Below are 20,398 nucleotides of genomic sequence, written 5' to 3' on the forward strand. Positions count from 1 at the left end.
ATCATGTCCAGACAAGACCAAGAGGAAAAGCTCACTATTACAGACTGGTATAGTATGGTGAGTGTGTGAGAATGTATACTATTGTTTATGTCCTAAATAGTAACCTATTCCCTATATAGTGCATTACCCCAAAACTAGTCCACTATATAGGGTATAAGGTCTCATTTCAAATGCAGAAAGTTGGAAAAGTGAGGACTGAATGTTATTGTTAAACCATATGTATGTCACTCCTGAGCGGACTCTACTGTTTGAATGAGAAATTAGTTTCTATGCATCCCCTCTAGTGTGTGACTCTCCAGCAGCAGGAGCTGAGGCTGTCTGAGGGCTCTTACAGGCCTCCAGGCCCAGTCCTTCCTGGCCCAGCAGAGGCAGTCCACCCAGGCCAGGAGCAGGAGAGGCATGGTGCTCTCTCCCAAGCTACAGCCCAGATAGGAGGGAGAGATGGAGGGAGAGGTCCCTCTGTTGGGGATGGTTTGATTGACACTGGCTGTTTAAAAAAATCTTGGATGTTAAAAATATATATTTTATGTAACATTGGCGCCACCTGCTTGTCAAATGGTATTGGTGTTCGATTTTTGTCCATCTCAGTTTGAATTTAAAAGTCTAAGGTATAGATAGGACAGTAAAGGACCATCACTATTACAATGTGTTGCCAATGGATTTTTGCGCTTCGAATAAAATATCAACATGACTTACAGTATAGCGCTCATTTTCTCCAGATTTAATTTGACTGTATTGTCTCATATCTGCTGTCATCCCAAACTATTGTGTCTCATAGCAACAGAAATGGAACTATGGCAAGAACGATTTGTCTTTTCTTTTTATTTACCTCATCATAATTCATAACAACGTAACAAGGTGAAAAATCATTCATCTAAAATAAATGTACAGTGTAAGATTGGTGTAACACAGTGAAAGCTGCAGCCCAAACCTGCAGCATCTGGGTGGATTGTTCAGTAGGATGAACTTCATGCACATGATCTATAGACCAGTGATTTCTCATGAACATACTACAGTGACATATGACCTAGCTTTTCAGTGTAATGTGTTGGTCCCAGTTGGACAGAAGAGTGTATGTTCTCCCTTACTCATAGTCCGGTTCTGAAATGGCATCCTATTCCCTAAGTAGTGCACTAATTTTGGCTAGAACAGGGTGCAGTTTGTCGTTTCGGAGCCGATGGGGACTCTGACCCCATGCTGACGCTCCTATGACGCTTTGGGGCGCTGTAGGACGGCACAGTGAGGAAAGACATCTTGGCTCCACCAATGGGCGGCTTGGGAATGGCGGGGATCACTGTGCTCTGCTCTGTGATTGGTTCAGAGATGAAAAGGTCTTGGGTGGAGCAGGCTGTGGAACGGGGGTGGATGATTCTGGGGGCTAGGGGGCTGGAGGGGGTTGTCGAGGCTGGTCTGGGTGTCTTATCCTGGGGTTGTCTGATGGATGTTTGGCCTCGGTCTCTGGAAGGCTGGAGGGGGGGATGGGAGCAGTGGCATGCGGCTTTGAATATCTCCTGTCACCTCAGTGTTCCCTTCCTCCATCTTCTCTTTCTCTGCCCCCTTCTGGGTGTTCCCCTCATCCTCTTCTTCTTCCATAATCTCTTCCTGGCTTTGAAGGGCGTCCCCACATCTCTCCACCCCAACCCCAAACTGTACCTCCATGAGGGGGGGTCCTAGCATTAAACACCCCTCCACACCTACATATGGTACTCTGAGTATCCTGAGCCAAAACAGACGGCAGCGAGCCCCCAGACGGCCACAAAGTCTTCCCACCTTCATCATCCTCGTCCTCACCCTCTTCATCGCTGAACGAGGGCGGGTACATCACGGAGCGACGGCGGAACCTTTGGAGCTGGGCGGAGGTGCGGCGCAGCGCCCCTCCAATGAGTCCCGTGGGGGACGGGGCAGTGAAGAGGAGCCGGTTGAACAGGGCCATGTTGGGGTGGTGACCCCCACGCTGAGACTCCACGTTCTCAGTGATATCCGCCAGGGGCGCGAAGTGCATCTCCTCTTTGGGAATCCTGGAGGGGACAGTCTCAATTCAAATCACTAAAACTTGAATAATACCTTAGGGCCATACAGAAGTGTTAGCAAGGTTAGAAACATACAACTAATCATCTTTGGACTTGTAAGACACACGTACGGAATATCCTTGCTTGCAACGAGGTGAACACATATTTGAGGTGTATTGTAGAAATGTATTGCACTTGCCCCAAAAATAGAATAGAATCAAATAGAATAGAGACTCACGCCATGTCGAAGGTGGAGCCCTGGAAGGAGGGTTTGCGCAGCCTGAATAGAGTTGCTGCAGTGTAGGGAGGACGAGGGTTAGAGTCGTTCCAATATCGGTCTCTTTCCATGATGGGAAGATCCCCATACATCTCATCGACTGCCATCATGGAGACCTGAGGAAACACACACTCAACCTCTTCAGTTTCAGATGAGGGAAGTTCCAAGAAACTCTTCTGTTGAAGTTTCCTTTCACCCCACCATTTTTTTCTCTCACTTTGAGTGTTTCAAAAGTACTTATCCCACTCATGTACACATGTAGGCTCTGCCCTAATTTATGTTCTCTCTGTCACCTGGAGCTGCATAGCAAATGGCCAGTAACACAAGGAAAGCACAAAGGACAATGCTCAAGGACTAGCCAGCCCTTCCCCTCTGAGGGGGCAAAATGTATCTCTCTGTTACAGAATCCAGAGGACTGATTACTATAAAATAAAGATGTAGTATCCATGTCTGGTATCTATCTGAAACGTGTACCTTAAAGACTCTGAGGAAATATGTATGTACAGTGGGGCAAAAAAGTATTTAGTCAGCCACCAATTGTGCAAGTTCTCCCACTTAAAAAGATGAGAGAGGCCTGTAATTTTCATCATAGGTACACTTCAACTATGACAGACAAAATGAGAAAAAGAATTCCAGAAAATCACATTGTAGGATTTTTTATTAATTTATTTGCAAATTATGGTGGAAAATAAGTATTTGGTCACCTACAAACAAGCAAGATTTCTGGCTCTCACAGACCTGTAACTTCTTCTTTAAGAGGTTCCTCTGTCCTCCACTCGTTACCTGTATTAATGGCACCTGTTTGAACTTGTTATCAGTATAAAAGACACCTGTCCACAACCTCAAACAGTCACACTCCAAACTCCACTATGGCCAAGACCAAAGAGCTGTCAAAGGACACCAGAAACAAAATTGTAGACCTGCACCAGGCTGGGAAGACTGAATCTGCAATAGGTAAGCAGCTTGGTTTGAAGAAATCAACTGTGGGAGCAATTATTAGGAAACGGAAGACATACAAGACCACTGATAATCTCCCTCGATCTGGGGCTCCACGCAAGATCTCACCCCGTGGGGTCAAAATGATCACAAGAACGTTGAGCAAAAATGTTATGCAGGTGAATGAGGACCCAAAAGCGACTTGGCGAAAACAGAGTCTTTAATCCAGTTTAAGGAAATAGCAATACTCCTAGACAAATCGGAGCGGTAAATAAAGTATAAAAAACAATTCCACTCGTAATCACGAGAACTGACTGGAGACTCGATAATAAACTGCGGGTTGCCTCGGGAAGGCACTTGACCGTAGCTGACTCAGACACCTGCTCACCACGCAGCATCTGAGGAAAACACGACACGACAGGGCGATACAAAGACACAGCACGGTGAACAATATACAAGGATCCGACAGGGCAGAAACGGAAAACAAGGGGAGAAATAGGGACTCTAATCAGGGGAAAAGATAGGGAATAGGTGTGGGAAGACTAAATGATTGATTAGGGGAATAGGAACAGCTGGGAGCAGGAACGGAACGATAGAGAGAAGAGAGAGAGAGAGGGAGAGAGAAAAAGGGGAACGAACCTAAAAAGACCAGCAGGGGGAAAACGAACAGAAGGAAAAGCAAAATGACAAGACAATATAAGACAAAACATGACAAAAAATCCCAGAACCACACGGGAGGACCTAGTGAATGACCTGCAGAGAGCTGGGACCAAAGTAACAAAGCCTACCATCAGTAACACACTACGCCGCCAGGGACTCAAATCCTGAAGTTTGCTAGAGAGCATTTGGATGATCCAGAAGAAGATTGGGAGAATGTCATATGGTCCAAAATATAACTTTTTGGTAAAAACTCAACTCGTTGTGTTTGGAGGACAAAGAATGCTGAGTTGCATCCAAAGAACACCATACCTACTGTGAAGCATGGGGGTGGAAACATCGTGCTTTGGGGCTGTTTTTCTGCAAAAGGACCAGGACGACTGATTTGTGTAAAGGAAAGAATGAATGGGGCCGTGTATCGTGTGATTTTGAGTGAAAACCTCCTTCCATCAGCAAGGGCATTGAAGATTAAACGTGGCTGGGTCTTTCAGCATGACAATGATCCCAAACACACCGCCCGGGCAACGAAGGAGTGGCTTCGTAAGAAGCATTTCAAGGTCCTGAAGTGGCCTAGCCAGTCTCCAGATCTCAACCCCATAGAAAATCTTTGGAGGGAGTTGAAAATCCTTGTTGCCCAGCAACAGCCCCAAAACATCACTGCTCTAGAGGAGATCTGCATGGAGGAATGGGCCAAAATACCAGCAACAGTGTGTGAAAACCTTGTGAAGACTTACAGAAAACGTTTGACCTCTGTCATTGCCAAAAAAAAGGTATATAACAAAGTATTGATATAAACTTTTCTTATTGACCAAATACTTATTTTCCACCATAATTTGCAAATAAATTAATTCAAAATCCTGCAATGTGATTTTCAGGATTTTTTTTTTTCATTTTGTCTGTCATAGTTGAAGTGTACCTATGATGAAAACTACAGGCCTCTCTCATCTTTTTTTTAGTGGCAGAACTTGCACAATTGGTGTGAGCTGAAATTGAAAAAAAACATATGCACAGAAAGCTTACTTTTCTCAGATGTGTGTGGACAAATTTGTTACATCCCTGTTTGTGAGCATTTAACCTTTTCCAAGATAATCCATCCACCTGACATGGAGTGTCACAATCAATCAACAGCCTGATCAACTCTATGAGAAGGAGATGTGTCGTGCTGCATGAGGTAAATGGTGGTCACACCAGATACTGACTGGCTTTCTGATCCACATCCCTACCTTTTTTAAGGTATCTGTGACCAACAGATGCATATTTGTATTCCAGTCATGTGAAATCCATAGATTAGGTCCTAATGAATTTATTTAAATTGATGGATTTCCTTTTATGAACTGTAACTCAGTAAAATCTTTAAAATTGTTGCATGTTGCGTTCATATTTTTGTTCAGTGGATGATCTCTGTGGTAACTTGTATGAAGTAGTGAATGCTCCTTAGCAGGAGGGTGAACTCTAAATTACTCTGTGCAAAGGTGTTTTATGGTCCTCTCAGGAATACTTTGAAGTACTACTTAAGTAGTTTTGGGGGTATCGGTACTTTCTTTACTATTTATATTTTTTGACTAATTTTACTTTTACTTCACTACATTCCTAAAGAAAAGTATATACTTTTTTTACTCCATACATTTTCCCTGACTCCCAAAAGTAGTGTATGCTCCTTAGCAGGACAGGAAAATTGTAAAATTGTGCAATTCACACACTTATCAAGATGACCCTGGTCATCTCTACTGCCATCTGGTGGACTTACTAAACACACACGCTTCGTTTGTAAATTATGTCTGAGTGTCGGAGTGGGCCACCATAAATTAAAAAACAAACAAGAAAATGGTGCTGTCTGGTTTGCATAATATAATGAATTTTTAAATGATTTATACTTTTATACTTTTACTCAAGTAGTATTTTACTGGGTGACTTTCACTTTTACTTGAGTGATTCTCTATGAAGGTATCTTTACTTTTACTCAAGTATGACAACTGGGTACTTTTTACACCACAGGATCTTTATATCCTAGACTAATGCTTTGTTAATGTCAGTATTGCCTTGTAGCGTAATCTTTATGCCTAGACTAATTCTTTGTTAATGTCAGTATTGCCTTGTAGCTTAATCGTTTTGCCTTGTATGTGAAACCATTAATGAATTTTTATTTTCTTTTTAATTTGTACCTTTATTTAACTAGGCAAGTCAGTTAAGAACAAATTATTATTTTCAATGACGGCCTAGGAACAGTGGGTTAACTGGCTGTTCAGGGGCAGAAGGACAGATGTGTACCTTGTCAGCTCGGGGATTTGAACTTGCAACCTTCCGGTTACTAGTCCAACGCTCTAACCGCTAGGCTACCCTACCGCCCCTTTTACAAAGTTATTAAATTATACTTGCTTTGATATTTGCTTTTATGACCATTCCTTGATCTTAGTCAGCTAAACGCATAATACTTGATAGCACATGGTTTAACCATGGTCTTACATATTGCGATCTATATTATGGAGCCATTTAATTCATTTAATGGGCTAATTGCTTTGTCTTATTACGGGTTGCATGTGGTATATTTATAATATCACATATATTAAGTATTACCATATACATGCATATATTACATCTAAGATAACAATGGGGGGTTGTGAGAAGGATAGCAATACATGTGATTCAATAGAAACCTGGAAGTTCCTGTCTATCAGCCAGTTGGTCTCGAAGTCATCATCGTCCTCTCCAAATGGGTTTATCAACTGCTCTGCTACCTGAAAAACATTTTAAAATTGGTCATGTTCGTTGGGGCACGCAAGGGAAATGTTTTAAAACATTTTGCAACGGAGAAAAAAAAAGTTTGTTTTTGGTAGCCTCTTCCTGTTTCAGTCTGGTTTTCTTCCATTTGCTATCTAGAGAATACAACAATGAACTTCCACTGACCTTGAGCCAGCCAGCGTAGAAGAAGAACTGTAGCAGAGTGAAGATGGGGATGTACAGGTCCAGGTCATGACCCAGGTAGCCCTGTGTGGGGTCCAGGAACTGACGTCCTATCAGACACACAAAGAAAAAACTGTACACGGCCAGAGTCACCACCTATAGGGATGGTGGAGACGAGAACATAGGACACCGAATGAGTGATGCCAACAGAGAAAATTCTACAATGATTGCACATACAATCACCTGCATGCACACACACACACACACACACACACACACACACACACACACACACACACACACACACACACACACACACACACACACACACACACATACACATACACATACACATACACACACACACACACACACACACACACACACACACACACACACACACACACACACACACACACACACACACACACACACACACACACACACACACACACACACACACACACACACACACACACACACACACACACACACACACACACACACACACACACACATACACATACACATACACACATACATACACATACACATACACATACACATACACATACACATACACATACACATACACACACACACACACACACACACACACACATACACACACACACACACACCTGAGTGTAGACCAGGGGAACACTGATCATGTCGTAATGGAAAAGCATACTGCAGTTCCCTCTGAAATGATTGAGCTCCTGCCGACGTAAACAGACATAAACAGACATAAACAGACAAAAACAAATGTAAGTCATTGTTTTTGTTGAATGTGTTGTTTTTGTGTAAGGTTCAGTCAGTATGTAAGTCGGGTACAGCTTATTCATGTCATATAACTATTGACATTATGTGGTTTATCACTATGTCGCTTTATGCGTGTTGTATTGTAGACTACCTCCAGCACTAGTTTGAGGGTGCTGTCGTCCTTAATCCTGCCCTCACATCGGGCCAGGGCGGCCAGGTTAGTGAACCACACACAGGGAATCCAGTACTTGTTATAGGGGGACTTGAGGCTCTCAAACTTCTTCCGCTCCTCCTTGGTCATGAACCCTGAGGAGAGGGGATTGTATGTCACAGGTGGGGTCGGAACCCCCATTTACTGCTTTTCAAGAGGAAATTGGACCGAGGGTGACACTGATTAAAGTTGCAGGCAGGGCTACCTCATCACCAGAGTGTGAGTCCGACTCACCTCCGCTAGACCGCTACATAAACTATAGGTATGTGTTTGGAAGACACAGGATGTGGGACAAAACTGCAAGTGGTGTATCCAGATGTACACTGTAGGCTACTTTCTTGTGTTTGAATTCTGAAAATCTGCAAAGTGCAATTTTACCTTGAAGGCTAAATCTGGAAAGTGCAATATCTCCTCAAAGGCAGTCTCTTAGCTGCATCTGAATGACACATTTACCTGCTTCCACGACGTGGTCCATGGTCGGGAAGCGTTTGAACACCGCGGTGCTGACCGAGCGCAAAATCAGTAACGCGGACAGACTTGCATAGCGCATCATGGAGCGTCGCAGCAGCCGCCCGCGCTCGTCCACACCCTGCAGGCCGCCGGAGAGCACGCACATCAGGCGGTCAGGTAATGGAATGCGGGTGTACTGATTCCACCAGCGGTTCACCACCAGTGTCACGTAAAAACCTGGAAAACAGCAGCAAATGGTTCTGTAATGAATGGTGGTATTTTCTTATAGAATAGAATAATATTAGAATAGAAGAATATTCTAATAGAATCTGTGTTGATTTAGTAATATTGCCCACCTAGCACAAAAGACATGGGGATGAGACTGGCATAGTGGTTGCAGTAAATTGCCAGTTTTTCAAAATACCTCTTCTGGTCATCAAAGAGGAAGAATCTTAAGAGGTAAAAGTGACGTAATAATGTGCACCAATTAAAACAAACTGAAATCTTCAAATAGTAATGGAACGTTCAAATAATGATGTAAACTTGGTAGCCAAAGGCTCTCATACCTGTAAGTGACACTGATGGCAGTGTACATGGCGAAGAAAGCAAGGAACTCCTTCCATAAGACCTTGTAGATGCTTCCCCTCCAGGCCAGGAGCAGTTTGGAGAACCCGCAGAAGCGCGCATTGGCAACTTGCGCGGTGTAGGTGACCGTCATGATGTCATCTATCAGTTATTCTATCATATAAAAAATAGTATATCTCGGAAAACATATATTTTGTTGGTTTTGTTTCTATTAATCAAGAGAAATGGAAAGAAAACCCATGTCTAACCATCCACAAATCATACATATACAGTTTTGTTTATGTAACAGGTGTAAAATATACTTTATGTATTTCACCGAAAATCCCTCATATTTGTTTTTTATTTATTAATTTATGGTTATTTTCAGATGTATTACAATACTTTCAATAGTGAACTATTTTATTGTATTTATTTTCTAAATTGTGTTGATGTTGTGATGTCATCTAAGAGAACCATGCTTTTACGCCTCAGTTTGGTCAAAGCGTGATGAGGAGAGGTATGTGTTACTGTTTATTTTGAATGCACAGGCGTTGTTACCTCATTCGTATGCCTCGGATATAGTAGTGCAATAGTACACTCAAATACATATTTAGCACTTATTAGCAAATTAGTGTATTGGTGTACAATGTTTCTAAAATGAAATTTGAGTATTTAGAAAATATTAACATGCACATTTTGTACAATGCATTTTTTTTGTTTTTGCGAGTTTGCTCAAAGCGTGACGAGAAGAGACAAATATACTTATGTATGAGAGTCCAGACGACAGCATTAAGCAGACAACTGCAGAGTTGTGTCCAGAGCTTTCCCTTCCCTTCCCATCCACCTACACCCCACCAGAACACAACACATTTAGACTTTGCGTAAAAGTCCATGAAAACACCTAGTTCGATGGACAAATTTAGGACAGATATGCAACAAATGGTATTACCTCTAGTCTACTGTTGTGCAGTGAGTGGATCTTTGGGGTGTTTGCAGGTTCAGGTTAATCAACAATCTCCGCGCTTAGCATTATTGCTGCGCACGATCAAAGCCCTTACATATTCCATAGCCTAATACATCTGTACAACTTTGATATTCTCTACTAACCATTCTACGTCCATCGTTGGTAAACCCATTCAGCCGATACATCATACAGTAAAAGAAGGCAGCAGTAGAGGGTAATCCTTGGATGCTGGAGCCTCAGCAGTGCATTCAGTGGTTAGAGCGCCCCGGGGTAAATCCCGAAAATTGGAGGGAGACGAAGCTCGTTAGTACATGTCCCCTACTGGGAGAGCGAGCTTTTCTGCACAGTGCATTTTATATCGGTGATGGACCACAAGCGACAGCCTGCGGAGCGCTACACAATGTCAAAAATGTGCGTAAAAACTAGAAGAAAAAAAGTATTGGAAAACAGGAAATAGTCAGACTGCCACTGATAAAAAATGACTAAACCATGTAACAGTATGGTAATATTTATTAAATTGTGCATATATTAGAAATAGGTTATGGTGAATTATGTTTTTTGATCGAGGCAAGTGTTTTTTTTCCAGTCCATTGACAAATTTGAATTAATTCTACAAAACACTGTGTCAGCTCAACAGGAGGCTTGTTGTTTGCAGGTTCTGAGCGTAGAAGTCACCCACAAAGGCAGGACCTGTCAAGACGAATCTGTTGTTCAACAAGGCATGTTGTACCGCAGACCATCCATGCGTGTCCCGGCTGCGTCTTGGGGTCGCCTGCGTCCGTAACATTATTTGGTTATGAAAGCTGTGTTAATAAATAAAAACACCACCAAAAATCTCCCTGCGAATTAGACATGTTTGTTTTTTATTTAGTAAGTTTAACAATTGCCTGGGAGGGATATGCATAACTTGAAGCATTAATAACATTGCATGGACAAAATCAAATCAAAAAGAACCCTTTCAAGACTTGTGTTGCTGCTGCAGAGATAATGGGGCTGTAGTTGGTAGTATAATGACCACTTTAGGTGTTTGAATATCTTGATGACAAGTCAAATTGACAGCTAGTGGGACATTTTGCCTGTGGATCACAAAGAAGCTGTGCCAATTGTGCACTAATGCAAAAATGCAGGCAACACAAAAATCCCACACTGAATGATGTCTAAATAGGAGCTAAATAATGAACCAACCTTTCAACAGGGGACCAATCAACATTCAGTAATCAATTGTATATTATAATGCAAAGGCATTCATTAAGCCAAGTAGCCAACTAGCATCACGCTGTGTACCCGAAGAGAGCCCTCTACACAACAGACAGGGTGTGTCTGAAACAGCACACCATTCCCTATATAATGCACTACTTTTGACCAGGAAGAAAGATAGTCTGGTTAAACAAATCTAAGTCCCCTCTACCCAGACTGAACACTGTACTCAATGGTGAGTGCAGCATTCAGTCTGGTTCAACCAGGCTAGAGAGAGAAGTAGCACTTTAAAAGCTTTAGACAAAGACTGCTTCAGTGGCCTCCTAGAGTAGGGAAAACAATGAAATTGGCATAAAATAATTACAAGTAGCCATCTGATACTGTAGATTATAGATGAATGACACTGCTCAGCGATCAATAAATATAATTTCTTTATCCAAGAACTGAACTAAATGTAGGTGGGGACATGCTATTTACACCATAAACACGTGGTGCGTGAGAACAACATTTGTCAAATAATGTAGTTAAGTATGTCCATGCTATTATTACTCAAGTATTCAAATGCCCTTCTAAGGCTGGTCAGTGGACTGATGGGATTGGTGGGACAGAAATATAACATGATCTGAAAACCCTTCCCTCTAGGCCTATATCCCAATTCATAGTGACTATTCACCCTGGGGTTATAAGTCTTCACCCTGCATCACACACCCACCTTCATCCATAACAGACTAAACTTTCCCACCACTCATATTATTCTCCATTCCCACAATGGAGGGCATTAAGTAGTCAGAATGTGCATCCAAAATGGCACCCTATTCCCTATATATAGTGCACTACTTTTGACCAGGGCCCTGGTCAAAATGTGTGGCAATAATGCACTATACAGGGAATAGGGTGCCATTTCAGATGCAAACCAAACAGATACAGTCTAATTAAATCACATGGTAACAACCAAAGATGCAGTCGATCGTCTCAAAGCTGTTTTATACTGAAAAACACAGCAGTGGCACCAGACACCAAACTCAGCCATTAAGGATAGTTTCACTTGTACATTACTGAGGCTGGAATATGAAAGGAAAAATAGGATGGAGGGAGGCAGGAAGAGGAGGGGGGAGGGGGCTCAAGTGTTCCTCTGGGAAAAGTTAAATTCTTTAGGAATAGTTCATCTTTTCCCTGGTGAGATATGATTGATAGAATGATAGAGAAAAGTGAGAGAAATCACATATGGATCCTCCTTTCGCTTTTAGACTGTAGGCCTACAACAGGAGCAAGTGGTTGTGTGTCCTGGTGTTCTGTGTTGTCCGCCCCCTGTGTGAGTCGTTTAGGTTCCTGAAGATGAAGAGGATGGGGATGTTCTTGCTGGGTTGCTGTAACGCTGGGGTCAAGGGGGACGGAGATGGTGAGTTCAGATTGCGACTGGGAGTCAGAGGTCAATCACTTGGTAGGGGGGATGTAGGGCTCCAGGAGTTGCATTGAGAAGGTGTTGACTTTTTCGGACCCCCGTACCTCGTGGGGCAGCAGCGGTAACTTGATTATGTGGAAATCTTCATATAGATCCTCCATCTGGGACAGAGAATAAAGGTTAGGACATCATTGTAGGGGCAGAGCACGTGGTGACAGACTATTGACAACATGAAGACTACTTATGCCGCGCTTTACCTGGTCCAGGTACTTGGACTGGATCTTGTGGCGGGCCTCGCACATCTTGCATGGCCGGTCTGAGTCCGGGAACACCAGCTGGTTGACGATAATGTTGTGCGTGTCGATGCGACACTTGGCCAGCTCCTGGATCAGGCGCTCCGTCTCGTACAAGGACAGGAACTCGGCGATGCACACACAGATAAACGTTGTTTGTTCCTATGAGGGAGTGTGGAGAGGGGCGGAGAGAGGCATCAAACACAAGTAGAGACATAGTTTTTGGAGTCCGTATAGTGACTAATTAACACACAATACTCAAATAACTCCACATAGTGAAGTAGAGTGGTTATCAATCAAATTTACATAATGCAGGTGTATATACACATCAATGTTTTCCTAGAGCGAAGATGTTCGGTAAAGCATTGTTAAGGATATTGATGTTTCTAAATGGGTCGGTGTTGGTCTGACTTACAGGGTCTTTGAACTGCTCACTGACAGAGCGGATGACTGGTAGAGTCTCCTCCAGCTTAGAGGCCAGCTGGTCTGCGTTCATGTCTCCCAGACCCAGCATGTTACACATCTACGGGGGAGAAAGAGTGAGCGAGAACTAGAGAGAAGGATCATGCACAAGTGGCAACAATAAGAGAACTGATGCTACCGACTCAGATGGCAACTCTGGTCAATAAAAACAGAGCAACTAGAGCTTCATGCTTAACACAGAAATAAATCAACAGTCAGTATACCTTACCTGTGAGATGAAGAGGCTGATCTGGTTTAGGGCTAGTAGACCTTACCTGTGAGATGAAGAGGCTGATCTGGTTTAGGGCTAGTAGACCTTACCTGTGAGATGAAGAGGCTGATCTGGTTTAGGGCTAGTAGGCCTTACCTGTGAGATGAAGAGGCTGATCTGGTTTAGGGCTAGTAGGCCTTACCTGTGAGATGAAGGGACTGATCTGGTTCTTGATCTGCATGAGTCGTCCCAGGCCTCTCTCCACTATGGTGGGGAAGTTGAGCAGACGTAGCGTGTGGCCAGTGGGGGCAGTGTCGAACACCACAACAGAGAAGTTCATGCCTTTCACTAACCTGAACGGAGAGGAAAAGAGTATGACTGAGGAACACTGGAGTTAGTCAATATAACCTTATTAACACTCTAGTTTCTAAGCTGGGGGGGGGGGGTTCTACGAACATATATATTTGTTTTAAGATGATTTAGCTATTTGATTATGAATATTAAGACCCCTGTTTTGTGATTTGCCCTAGAACTACACAACTGATTAAAATAATCAACTAATCATCAAGCTTTGAATCAGCTGTGTAATGTTAGAGTAAAAAACAAAACAGTTTGGAAAACCCTGCCTTAACGGGTCTTAAAATTCAAATAGCTAAATGATCCTTGGTGTGACCATCTTAAAACAAATCTATTTTAGCTAAACAGAATCCCCCCAGAAACTAAACTAGTGCAAAGCCGGGGTCGAGAGACAGAAGCTGTTTTTCAATCTCAAGGCCATCAAACAGCCATCACTAACATTGAGTTGCTGCTGCCAACATACTGACTCAAATCTCTAGCCACTTTAATGATTGGATGTAATAAAATGTATCACTAGTCACTTTAAACAATGCCACTTTATATAATGATTACATACCCTACATTACTCATCTCATGTATATACTGTACACTATACCATCTACTGCATCTTGCCTGTGCCACACGGCCATCCATATATTTGTATGTACATACTCTTATTCATCCCTGTACACTTGTGTGTATAAGGTAGTTGTTGTGAATTTGTTAGATTACTTGTTAGATATTACTGCACTGTCGGAACTAGAAGCACAAGCATTTCGCTACACTCGCATTAGAATCTGCTATATATATATATAAAAAAAAGATTTGATGAAATATTAAATTTGGCATTACTGCTATTAAATGCATTGAATAACAGATCCATTACTTGGAACATATTTTTTTGACTATACTAAGGAAGTTTGTTCTGAAATGTCCATCCTATATCTGCGAGAAATAAGAGAGATCCATTCTTATTTTGGGAAATAAACTATTTTAAAAATCCTGTAAAGGGGACCTTCATACGAGTCTCTCGAGTGTCCTAGAGACATGTATGTGTTTGTGGTCATATTAGTGTGTAGCCCAAACTGTTTGGACGCTACAGGCAGAAGAGGCAGTAACGACTTCAGATGAGTCCCGTGATACTTGTGGGGGTCGTAGAGCAAAATGGAGAGCACCATGGTGTTCGTGAGACTCTCAGTTTGTAGGCCAAGCCGTTCGTACACTACAGACATATTTGTGAGAAGACAGATTTTCGGGATGTCTAATGGTCTGACAAACACCGCTCTAGCTCTGCCACCTTTCACCGCAAGTGCGGAAGGGCGATATCGGCGGATGCGGTGGATTGAGACCCATGCAAAAAAAAACATCTTTAATTTAAACAGATGGATTTTTAAATTATAGCCGTGGAAATTGTAGGAAAAGGGTTAAGCTAACCCAGACGTATGAATTTGGTCGGGTGACAATAAAACCCAATAACAGCAGCCCAACTAATTTCTACCACCACAAGTACAGACCAACAGCAACACTATCATCCATGTATATGGTGCATTATAGCACAGAAACTGAACATAACCAATGATTCACTGAATTTAAAGAACTTTTAAAAACACAATGTGTATCGATAACTATGTGGAGCCATTAAGTGTTGACTTCATGACCTCTTTGTGTGTGTCTCCGTACCTCATGACTTCTGCGTAGCTCATGGCCTCGTCGATGCCGGGGAAGGCACTCATGGCCTCCTGCATCATCTTCTTGCCCATACTCAGCATGTTATCCTCTTCAAAGAACTCATCTGGGAGCTCCGCCACACCCAGGCTGGGATCAATCTCCTGCAGGGGCACACACACACACACAGACAGACAACACAGACAGAGCAGAGGTCAGGGCAAGACACAGGAGGAAAGAGAAAATCTCCATCTTAGGGAAAAACAGACTTTGCTTGCAGGACTTTTTTTTATACTGATGGCTAGATTGTGTGTGAAACACAAACTATTGTGTGAATCAAGAGTTTACAGTCTTGCCGGTGTCATTCTCCAAACAAAGCTTGCCGAATGTCACCCTCAAGTCAACATAAGCTCTCCTAAGTCGACTTCTATGAATATATTGACGGTGAGGAGGTAGTCTGACAAACCAGCTCTTTGCCTCTACTCATTCTCAAAACCTAGTAAGAGAGTGCATACTGCAGAAAGTGACATCACCAGTCTGTAGTGTAGACAGAAAAAAACTGGGGCAAAGAGACTGGGTCTAATGCTAACATACCATAGCGAAGAGGTTCTCGTAGCCCTGGACTTTTGTGGGCACCTTTGAGAACTTCTGGTCAAAGGCATCTGAGATGTTGTGTGCCGGGTCAGTGGAGATGATGAGCACGCTGTCACGCACCGCAGCCAGCTGTACAGCCAGACTGCAGCTGTGGGGGCAAAGGACAGACGGAAACATTAGCACACATAGACAGAAATGTCATGAGCACGCACAGACAATTATGACCATAGACATGAACCCTGATAGACAAACACATGAGCACAGACAAACAAGACAGACAGTTATCTTTTTCAACCCTTCAGTTAGAAATTGTTTACGTATGTATACGTTACTACATTAGAAACATGATGTCTTCTAAATTAAATAAAAATCAGCTTCACATGAAACTGACAAATTTATAACCACCGAACTTTGAAATTGGTGTTTGAAAGTGATGGTTTATGTTGAGTTGATGGTAGTGTCTAGCTAAAACTAGTTAGCTGGATAACGTTAGATAACCGAGTGATAACCGAGTTTGCTAACCTGATGCTTGCTGTTAATGTAAAAGATTGTTCAGAACTGTTTAAAACTCGCTGGATTGCTAGCTAACGTAGTAAGTAATGACAGTCTTATGAATTTGACAGCTAGCTAACTAGTTAGCTACAGTTGCTAGCTATTATTGTCATTTTAGCTAACCATATAACTAGCTAACGTTAGCTCAGTGTTTCCCACTGAAATAAGAGCTACGCTGATGGTACATTACTGTCAATAAAGAAACATGAATTGAACATCGGGCTAGCGGTATTGGACAAGCTCCGCTACCTAGCTAGATATCTATACTTGGCTAGGCCATTCATTTTGCTAGTGACGCTAGCTAATAGTGACAAAGCACTATTTTGCATCGACCTACCTGCATGTTGTTTTGCCAACGCCACCTTTGCCTCCAACAAATATCCATTTCAGAGATTTCTGCTCTATAATGTTTTTCAATGTTGGTTCTAAAGGCTCCACATCGGGCGCATCTTCAAATTCTTCTTCCAACGAAGCTGCCATCTTGTGTGTGTACAGGTCAGCAAATGGGATGTACCAAATAATAAAAAAACAGCTGGGTAAAAAAAGCGACCCTCTTTTGGGCTATACCAAGGCTAAATAGTTTTAGCGATCAAAATGTAAACATATTTTCAGCCAACAATCTAATCAAAAACCAAATGAAAAACACTCAATTTATAAGAAACAATAAAACAATGGATAGATATTGAGCAACAAAGACACAGGAGGCCCATCTATTAGGATTGTTTTTATTCCACATCAGAAATAACAGTAAGAGGACACATTATAAGACATAAACAGCTGACTGGTAATGGGAGAGTTCTGACAAATGCTTGTTAGGCTGGTCCATCTTCAACCCATTCTAAATGGTTTCCTTTTTTGTTGCATTGAATTACCATTATTTGGCTGGGGTCCTCAAAGGGAAAACATGGGCCATGTGTGGGCTTCGAGGAAAATGAGCCGGTATGTCTTTCAAATTCAAAAGCCATAAAATACATAAACATGGAATAATAATGAAAAGTTTTAATATATATATATATATTTTTTAAATCTTCTGAATTTTAAATAGACTAGATGCTGTGTTGCATATTGGGGACATGTGTGGGCTGTACCTTGGTCAAGGTCACATAGAAATATTTCACATTGTCGGATTGGGTTTTCGAACCAGAAACCTTTCGGTAACTGTCACAACACTCTAACCTTTAGGCTACCTGCCTTTCACAATGCGGATTACACATTGGTCCTAAAATAAAGAAAAGGTGATTGGGAAAATCTTGAATTGCACCATCTAACACTGCACCTATACACTATCCCCCCAAATCCACCACCCCATCCCACTACTTTGGCCCTAAATGATCCTAAACCAGACCGTCAGCCTGGGAGGATGGAACCCCTTCTCTCAAAACTTCCTGTAGATCTTCGGCACTACAATCTCTCACACCCAAATGCACTGCTCAAAAAAATAAAGGGAACACTTAAACAACACAATGTAACTCCAAGTCAATCACACTTCTGTGAAATCAAACTGTCCACTTAGGAAGCAACACTGATTGACAATAAATTTAACTTGCTGTTGTGCAAATGGAATAGACAACAGGTGGAAATTATAGGCAATTAGCAAGACACCCCCAATAAAGGAATGGTTCTGCAGGTGGTGACCACAGACCACTTCTCAGTTCCTATGCTTCCTGGCTGATGTTTTGGTCACTTTTGAATGCTGGCGGTGCTTTCACTCTAGTGGTAGCATGAGACGGAGTCTACAACGCACACAAGTGGCTCAGGTAGTGCAGCTCATCCAGGATGGCACATCAATGCGAGCTGTGTCAAGAAGGTTTGCTGTTTCTGTCAGCTTAGTGTCCAGAGCATGGAGGCGCTACCAGGAGACAGGCCAGTACATCAGGAGATGTGGAGGTGGCCGTAGGATGGCAACAACCCAGCAGCAGGACCGCTACCTCCGTCTTTGTGCAAGGAGGAGCAGGAGGAGCACTGCCAGAGCCCTGCAAAATGACCTCCAGCAGGCCACAAATGTGCATGTGTCTGCTCAAACGGTCAGAAACAGACTCCATGGGGGTGGTATGAGGGCCCGACGTCCACAGGTGGGGGTTGTGCTTACAGCCTAACACCGTGCAGGACGTTTCGCATTTTCCAGAGAACACCAAGATTGGCAAATTCGCCATTGGCGCCCTGTGCTCTTCACAGATGAAAGCAGGTTCACACTGAGCACATGTGACAGACGTGACAGAGTCTGGAGACGCCGTGGAGAACGTTCTGCTGCCTGCAACATCCTCCAGCATGACCGGTTTGGCGGTGGGTCAGTCATGGTGTGGGGTGGCATTTCTTTGGGGGGCCGCACAGCCCTCCATGTGCTTGCCAGAGGTAGCCTGACTGCCATTAGGTACCGAGATGAGATCCTCAGACCCCTTGTGAGACCATATGCTGGTGCGGATGGCCCTGGGTTCCTCCTAATGCAAGACAATGCTAGACCTCATGTGGCTGGAGTGTGTCAGCAGTTCCTGCAAGAGGAAGGCATTGATGCTATGGACTGGCCCACCCGTTCCCCAGACCTCAATCCAATTGAGCACATCTGGGACATCATGTCTCGCTCCATCCACCAACGCCACGTTGCACCACAGACTGTCCAGGAGTTGGCGGATGCTTTAGTCCAGGTCTGGGAGGAGATCCCTCAGGAGACCATCCGCCACCTCATCAGGAGCATGCCCAGGCATTGTAGGGAGGTCATACAGGCACGTGGAGGCCACACACGCTACTGAGCCTCATTTTGCTAAATGGCATATATTATTATTATTATTATTATTTGGACTTGTTTTAAGGACATTACATCAATGTTGGATCAGCCTGTAGTGTGGTTTTCCACTTTAATTTTGAGTGTGACTTCAAATCCAGACCTCCATGGGTTGATAAATTTGATTTCCATTGATCATTTCTGTGTGATTTTGTTGTCAGCACATTCAACTATGTAAAGAAAAAAGTATTTAATAAGAATATTTCATTCATTCAGATCTAGGATGTTATTTTAGTGTTCCCTTTATTTTTTTGAGCAGTGTATTTCTCTGCTGCAACTACCACATATATCTTCTGTGATTTCCGCTCCATCAGTGCAGTTGATCACCATGGCTATAAACGCAAGACATCCAACCTTACTAAAACTCATTATGTAGTCAAAAAAGTGAATTGTTAATACAGTAGTTTCCTTATGATGGTTCATCATGGCAATGTCTTTGGTGGCCCTAAAAAGTTTCAAGTTGATAGGCCACTGTGATATGAATTTAGAAAGGAAAATGTGTCCATTGATAAAGATTGATTTATCAATAACTCAGCCATATTTGAACCAAAACCTTAGCTTTTCTCAAACTAAGTTAAGAGACCTGCCACATACCCATGTTATTTGGAATTCGGGTTCATGAGAATATGTTTTTCAAAGGTTTTCAAAATTGATCCTGACAGACCTTTGTCATTGATGCAAATTTGAGTCATGGGCAAGTGCATACATGGAGTGTCTGAAAGTAGGCGTTACTAAATAATTGGGAGGATCAACATAAGTGAGTATATGGAAACCTAACAGCTAATTGGCCAGATTGGTTGCCACTCCAGACCTTTTTGCGTGATGTTTTTTGTTTCCTTTTAACATTTTAGCTAAGCCTAACCATTTTCCCAACCTTAACCTCATTCTCATAACCTGCCTAGCTAAAATGTGACAAAGAAATAGCAAGCAGCCATTGTTCTGAGGGAAAAAGGAAACAATATTAGGAAGGTGTTCTTAATGTTTTGTCCACTAAGGTACATCTACAGCTACTGGATAACATGACTACACCAGGTAATAGCATAGCAGGACTCAGATTAACACATTGTGCAATTCAACAGACCGCATGGGTGCAGACCTTCGCCAACTCAAGAATTAAAACATCCCAACAACAATCATCAGTAATAGAAAGATATCATCTGTCCCAAATTGTACCCC

At 42.6% G+C, this 20,398-nt stretch overlaps 2 protein-coding genes across 4 annotated transcripts; both read right to left on the reverse strand.

Moving 5' to 3' along the window:
* Nucleotides 1-865: 865 nt before the first annotated feature.
* On the reverse strand, nucleotides 866-10,027 carry LOC124003960 (bestrophin-2-like). Of its 3 annotated transcripts, XM_046312644.1 has the most exons (11): nucleotides 9,717-10,027; nucleotides 9,530-9,611; nucleotides 8,770-8,941; nucleotides 8,560-8,654; nucleotides 8,207-8,440; nucleotides 7,694-7,848; nucleotides 7,422-7,499; nucleotides 6,784-6,936; nucleotides 6,534-6,614; nucleotides 2,248-2,402; nucleotides 866-2,018 (listed from the first exon to the last, which is right to left on the reverse strand). In XM_046312644.1, the coding sequence occupies exons 3-11, from the start codon at nucleotides 8,919-8,921 to the stop codon at nucleotides 1,574-1,576; spliced, it is 1,548 nt and encodes a 515-aa protein (XP_046168600.1). In that variant the 5' UTR covers nucleotides 8,922-8,941; nucleotides 9,530-9,611; nucleotides 9,717-10,027; the 3' UTR covers nucleotides 866-1,573. The 3 variants fall into 3 exon arrangements, with proteins under 3 accessions (XP_046168600.1, XP_046168602.1, XP_046168601.1); XM_046312646.1 differs by lacking the exon at nucleotides 9,530-9,611 and having other exon boundaries at nucleotides 9,875-10,027; XM_046312645.1 differs by lacking the exon at nucleotides 9,530-9,611.
* A 540-nt stretch (nucleotides 10,028-10,567) lies between these two features.
* On the reverse strand, nucleotides 10,568-16,963 carry LOC124003026 (ATPase GET3-like). The gene is made up of 7 exons (XM_046310979.1): nucleotides 16,781-16,963; nucleotides 15,892-16,039; nucleotides 15,313-15,461; nucleotides 13,499-13,649; nucleotides 13,039-13,146; nucleotides 12,588-12,785; nucleotides 10,568-12,491 (listed from the first exon to the last, which is right to left on the reverse strand). The coding sequence occupies exons 1-7, from the start codon at nucleotides 16,921-16,923 to the stop codon at nucleotides 12,363-12,365; spliced, it is 1,026 nt and encodes a 341-aa protein (XP_046166935.1). The 5' UTR covers nucleotides 16,924-16,963; the 3' UTR covers nucleotides 10,568-12,362.
* Between the last annotated feature and the right edge of the window lie 3,435 nt (nucleotides 16,964-20,398).

This window comes from Oncorhynchus gorbuscha, linkage group LG18 (genome assembly GCF_021184085.1).
Source record: "Oncorhynchus gorbuscha isolate QuinsamMale2020 ecotype Even-year linkage group LG18, OgorEven_v1.0, whole genome shotgun sequence".
NCBI classification, from domain to species: Eukaryota; Metazoa; Chordata; class Actinopteri; order Salmoniformes; family Salmonidae; genus Oncorhynchus; species Oncorhynchus gorbuscha.

What these genes read in the sequence shown, in the direction of transcription:
- LOC124003026 (XM_046310979.1), bottom strand. Translation starts at nt 16,923, where the DNA reads ATGGCAGCTTCGTTGGAAGAAGAATTTGAAGATGCGCCCGATGTGGAG. An exon ending in TCAGTCCCTTCATCTCACAG is followed by an intron (nt 13,147 to 13,498) that starts GTAAGGCCTACT and finishes TCTCCCCCGTAG; the next exon opens with ATGTGTAACATGCTGGGTCT. An exon ending in GTGAGCAGTTCAAAGACCCT is followed by an intron (nt 12,786 to 13,038) that starts GTAAGTCAGACC and finishes ACTCCCTCATAG; the next exon opens with GAACAAACAACGTTTATCTG.
- LOC124003960 (XM_046312646.1), bottom strand. Translation starts at nt 8,921, where the DNA reads ATGACGGTCACCTACACCGCGCAAGTTGCCAATGCGCGCTTCTGCGGG. An exon ending in GGACCACGTCGTGGAAGCAG is followed by an intron (nt 7,849 to 8,206) that starts GTAAATGTGTCA and finishes CCCTCTCCTCAG; the next exon opens with GGTTCATGACCAAGGAGGAG. An exon ending in CCCTCAAACTAGTGCTGGAG is followed by an intron (nt 7,500 to 7,693) that starts GTAGTCTACAAT and finishes TTACGTCGGCAG; the next exon opens with GAGCTCAATCATTTCAGAGG.